The 6,000-nt window shown below is 37.5% G+C and overlaps 1 protein-coding gene across 1 annotated transcript in view; it reads right to left on the bottom strand.

The window, feature by feature from the left end:
* Positions 1-469: 469 nt before the first annotated feature.
* Positions 470-6,000, bottom strand: part of Mgarp (mitochondria localized glutamic acid rich protein) — a 15,620-nt gene continuing 10,089 nt past the window's right edge. Inside the window, exons 3-4 of the mRNA XM_005327572.5 lie at positions 2,992-3,085; positions 470-1,507 (exon numbers count right to left, since the gene is read on the bottom strand). Of these exons, the coding sequence (XP_005327629.1) occupies positions 1,077-1,507; positions 2,992-3,085 (525 nt within the window). The 3' untranslated portion in view covers positions 470-1,076. The remainder of the gene's footprint in view (positions 1,508-2,991; positions 3,086-6,000) is intronic.

Genomic DNA, 6,000 nt, shown 5'->3' with positions numbered 1-6,000 from the left:
AAAATTAATTTTTTTAAAAATGACAACTTCCACCCCAAACCAGTACTTATAATCCTTTTTTTCTTCATTACTTTTACCCTTGGCACTTGCCAGTTTCTAACATTCTTACAGTTTCCTTATTTATCTTGTTTACTATCTAGTCCTACTCTACAATATATAGTGAGGAAGATTTAAAACAGTGCCTCTGTTGGTTATAGGTGCTCAGATGAATGAATGAATGACTCCCAACACAAAGTGTAAGTCCTCAAAAAATATTGTTTGAATTAAACCAGGAAATATCTGCACAGCCTGTTATATATTAATAGAGAGAGGGGAAGGCATATACATTATCATAGGCACAGTTCTCCACAAATATGTCCCTTCTTCAATCATATTATGAAAGCTTAATTTCTTCATGTGTATATGTTAATATATAACACAGTGTATTATTTATACCTATGTAAGTATTAGTGAATAAAAATAGAAACACTAAAGATTTTCTAATTTTATTCAAATGAGTTCAAATTGAGCTTGATAATCCAGTTCTACATAATAAAGTAAGGTAAAAGCAGAGCAAAAAGAGCAAAATTAGAGTGAAAACAAGATGTAGAGATAATTCCTATAATGCAAAATTTAAATTCAAGGTAAAATTACTATTTCAGCTGGGTTTTTTTTTTTTTTTGGTACCAGGAATTGAACCCAGGGGTGCTTAACCACTGAGCCACATCCCCAGCCCTTTTTAATTTTTCTTTTAAGTCAGGATCTCACTAAGTTGCTGATGCTGGCCTGGATCTTGTGAGCCTCCTGCCTCAGCCTCTGAAGCTGCTAGGATCACAGGCGTGTGCCACTGTACCCAGCTAAAACTATAAACTCTTTACTGCAATGTCACGATCTAATTTTAGAGAGTAGAAAATAATTAAGAAATGTAAAATTGGAAATCTCTCAAAACTCTACCAGAAGATACCAAAAATCTTCAAGGATCATCGAAGTGTTTTAGGAAGATGTCTTTTCAAAACCAAAATTACTGAAAATACAAAGGCAGCTATTAGACACGCTATTATGTTTTTGTTTTTGCAGAACCTGCTACTGGCAGGAGATTAGCCTGAGGCAGCCTCGGAACCAGCATCAGCTTCTTCCTGCAAAGGCCCAGCAGAGGACTGGGAATCGGCTGGACAAGTTCCTTCCAGCTCAGCACATTCCTGGGAGCAGTCGTTCTCTGGAATACCTTGATTGTTACAGGTGGAAATGCCTTCACTCGCTGCTACATCCGTAGCCTCTGGGGTCATTTCAGAACCGTCCTCTGTGGTGTCACCTGTCTGTGCACTTGTAACCTTGGGCTCCATTTCAGCACCCACAGCCGTCACCTCCTCCTTAGTGGCCTCCACATCACCTGGACCCGCAGACTCTTCTACGTCCCCAACTGCAGCCTCTGCAATTTCTTCAGCACCTACCACCTCAGCTTGCACAACAGAAACTTCCAGAGCTTCTGAACTCGCTTTCTCAGCTTCTGCCACATTCTCTTTTTCACCTTTAAGATTTAGTCCATTAAGCAGAGTGTTAATTTAAAGAACATGGGACGAAATTGTACACTGTGCAGTCATTTAAAAAACTGAGTCAGATCTACATGTGCTGATATTTAATGGTCTTCCAAGTGGACTTAAAAGGAAAAATCAAGGAAAGAACAATGTATACAGTATGGACAAAAAGAGGTGTTATATAGCCAGAGGGCTGTATTTGCAAAGACCCTCTCTGGGATTCAAAGAAACTGATAATATCAGTTGCCTTTGGGAGGGAAGATGAGAGATCTGCTTTCTTATAAACTCTTTTGAACTTAAAAAATTTGCATATATTACTTATTCAAACACTAATACTAACAAATAACCACCATTTCAACCTTCCATATGAGATGGTATGGAAGAGTGGCCAAGGTGCTAGCTGATGACCCTGAGGAAACCACTAATCCTCTCTCAACTTCAGCTTAATCATCTGTAAATAAGAATACTGATAATATTTACTTCACAAGGCTATTGTGAGGATTAACTAAAATAATCTATATAAAATGGGCCTTCAAGCCAATCAAGTGTTACACAGATGCTGTATTAATAATATTATAATAATATTTGTAATGATAATATTATTATAAACAGACTTCTCATGATTCTATTCAATAACATTTATCAGTGATATTCTGTCTCTTATTGTTGTCATGATGAAAAGGGTAAACTGTATCTCCGTCCCTAAATAGTGACCATGGCAATTGATAATGGCATTAACATTGAGATGGAAAAAAACTATTTTAAAGTAAATAGTTGTAGGGGCTGCTACCATTGTGGCTCAGTGGTAGAGTGTTTGCCTCCCATATGTGAGCACTGGGTTTAGTCCTCAGTACCACATAAAAATAAATTAATTAAGAAAAGGTATTATGTCCATCTACATCTAAAAAATATTTTTAAAAAGTAAGTAGCTGTAGGCAAGAAATGGACATAAGGGTGAATATGTCAACTTTCTGTCCCTAGGATTGACATTTTTATCAATGGAGGGGCTCAGTGTACCCAACTCTAATGGCCAGTACACTTTGAGCAAAGACACAAGGAGGTCTTAGTCAAAACAGAAACAAAAATTAACCTTATGATTTAAAAAAAAAAAATGAGGGGGAAAAAAAAGGTCAAGCTGCTGAGGGAGACAAATTCTAAAATTATGCCCGCATGAATGGATGTCTGAGTAGGAGAGAAATAATATTACCACACAAAGAAGTCAAAGCCACGGTCAGCAGCATAAATGCAAAATGTTCATTTATCAAATGCACTCATCCAAAATGCCTAAGAATATTCTTTAGATTTTGGTTGGGCTTTTCCTTCCTGAATGAATTCCTACGAAGAGCCATTCTGGATTAAGTTAGCCAAGAAGCCAAAGGCAAATAGTGTTCATTGCTAGACTAAGAAGATGGGAATCAGTGTCTCAAAAAAAAAAAATTTAAATAAATAAATAAAATAATTAAGAAAGTCCCCTTACCTTGAAGTGGATGTAACTCTGCTTTTGTTTTTTCTTTCAAATTTGTTATATGTTCTGTGTGTTTGGCTTGCTTTGACGTGACTGTCTTGTAAGTCTGAAAGAAAATGTGTCCTTAACTTTACTTCCTTTTTTTGGGGGGTACTAGGGATTGAACTCAGGGGTACTTTGTCATGGAGCTACATCCACAGCACCCCCCTCCTTTTTTTTTTTTTTTGATTGTGCTAGGGATTGAACCTAGGGCCTTGTGCATGCTAGGAAGCACTCTACCAACTGAGCTATATCCATAGACCCCAGCCCCAGCCCTTTTTGTTTTGAGACAGAATCTCACTAAATTGCTTAGGGCCTTGCCAAGTTGCTGAGGCTGGCTTTGAACTTGTGATCCTTCTGTTTCAGCCTCCTGAGTTCCTGGGATTACAGGTATGCACTACCATGCCCAGCCTTAGTTTATTTCTTAAACTCTTGCCAAGTTCAAAGATACACACAGTTCTCCATGTAATTACCATAAGAAGTTTAAGCTACAATCCCAGTGCAGCCAAGAAGGGAAACCAACTTTACCATTTACTCTTTTACTTCTCCTTTGGACACTTTTGTCATTAAGTGGAATGCTTAAAAAAAAAAAGGAAAGGAACATGCTCTAACATGAGTCAAAGTCAGCTGAAAACATGCACAGGAAATAAGAAGATGAGGACAAAGAAGGAAAAAATTAATTATGCCAGAACCAAAATATCCTCACAGACATTTACAAACATCCTCCAGAACTTATCACGGACAAAGGTAAATCCAGGTTCACGCAGACACTCACATACAAATGTTCGTGGTGGTTTCATTTATAATGGTCAAATAACAAGAATCAGCTCAGATGGTCTACAAAGGATGAACTGTTAAACTAGCTGTGGTCTTTCTGTAACAAGGAACATAACTCAGCAGCAAAAAGGAATGAACAGTGGGTACAAGTGACAGTTCCAATGAATCTCCAGGCAATTACACTGAGTGGGAAAAAGGCCACTCAAAAGGTTCCATACCTTGGGGCTGGGGATGTGGCTCAAGCGGTAGCGCGCTCGCCTGGCATGCATGTGGCCGGGGTTCGATCCTCAGCACCACATACCAACAAAGATGTTGTGTCCGCCGAGAACTTAAAAATAAATATTAAAAATTCTCTCTCTCTCTCTCTCTCTCTCTCTCTCTTTAAAAAAAAAAAAAAAAAGGTTCCATACCTGTGGATCCATTTAGGTAGCATTCTTGAAACGACAAAAATATAGAAATAGAGAAGAGATTAGTTGGTTGCCAGGGGTTAGGAGAAAGGGAGGGCAGAAGGGAGAGAATTATAAAAGGTAGCATGAAAGATGCTTATAGTATTGGAACTATCCTGCATCTGGAAAGTGCTGACACATCTATGCATCTAGACAGGATAAAACTGCATAGCATTTAATGGGTGCATGTAAAACTAGTGAAATTGGGTTAAGAAGGATGAGTGGTATAAATGTCACTTTCCTGATGGTGATGTTGCATTATAGCAAAAAAGATTATCATTGGGGAAAATGAGTTAAAGGGTAGAGAGAACCGCATGTGAATCTTACTTGTCTCACAATGAAATTAAAAAAAAAAAAAATCTCCCAAATGACACACCACACAGCTACATCCTAAAGAAGATTTCTTAGGTAGGCTAGGGTGAGTCATAAAAAGCAATACTAGCTGACTGTAGGTTACTGGAGAAATAATATGGGGCAGAAAGTTATCTTAATTATAGACAAAATGTGCAGGCTTTCTTTCATTTCATACTCACAAGTCTTCTTTGGCCTATCACACTAGGCAATAATATTCAAAAAATAAAAATCTAACCAGGAATAGTGGTGCATGCCCGTAATCCCAGCTACTTGGGAGACTGAGTCAGGAGGATCAAAGGTTTGAGGCCAGTCTCACCTGAACATTCTCAAAAAAGAAAACAAAACAAACAAACAAAAAACAAAAACAAAAAAAAGAAAGAAGAAAGAAGGAAAGAAAGAAAGAAAGAAGGAAGGAAAGAAAGAAAGAAAGAAAGAAAGAAAGAAAGAAAGAAAGAAAGAAAGAAAGAAAGAAAGAAAGAAGCAGAGAAAAGAAGAAAATCTGATGCACACCTGTATCCCAGCAACTTGGGAAGCTGAAACAGGAGGATCATGAGTTCAAAACCAGCCTCAACAACTTAGCCAGGCCCTAGACAACTCAGAAAACCCTGTTTCTAAATAAAATATAAAAAGGGCTGGGGATGTGGCTCGGTGGTAAAGGACCCCTGGGTTCAATCCCTGGTACTCCAAAAAACAAAAACAAAACAAAAAAACAAAGAAGAGTATCCAGTGCTGGGGTTCAAGAATGGTAGAGTATGTACTTAGTACATCAAGGCCTGGATTTAATCCTCAGCACCAACAATAAATTAATAAATAAAAATGAAAATCTTATTATTTAGATAATATTATTTGTAATGTCTCAGCTTTTTTGGTAGTGATTTAACTCTTAGTGGTAGAATGATGAATTTTTAAAAGTTGTATATTCATATATATATTCTAAATTTTAATAATCAGGAAGCTAGCACTTTATTTTTATTAATTAAATACAAACATCATCACCCACCATTTTTTTATATTTTATTTAGAGACAAGGTCTCCGTGAGTTGCTTAGGGCCTCACTAAATTGCTGATGTTGTTTTTTTGTTTGGTGTTAATATTTTTTAATTGTAGATGGACACAATACCTTTATATTTATTTATTTTTATGTGGTGCTAAAAATTGAACCCAGTACCTCAAGTGGTAGGCAAGTGCTCTACCCCTTAGCTACAACTCCAGGCTCCTGAGGCTGGCTTTGAATTTGTGATCCTCCTGCCTCAGCCTACAGAGCCCCTAGGATCACAGGCAGATGCCACTGCACCCCACATCCTTAGTCCTTTTTACTTTCAGAAAGGGTCTTACTGTGTTGCCAAGGGTCTCAATAAATTGATAATGGTCTTGAATTTGTCATCTTCCTGTCCCAATCTCTAAA

The sequence above is a fragment of the Ictidomys tridecemlineatus genome, chromosome 9 (genome assembly GCF_052094955.1).
Source record: "Ictidomys tridecemlineatus isolate mIctTri1 chromosome 9, mIctTri1.hap1, whole genome shotgun sequence".
Taxonomy (NCBI): domain Eukaryota; kingdom Metazoa; phylum Chordata; class Mammalia; order Rodentia; family Sciuridae; genus Ictidomys; species Ictidomys tridecemlineatus.
The sequence above is the reverse complement of the archived record's forward strand: the minus strand, read 5'-3'. Positions and strand labels throughout refer to the sequence as shown.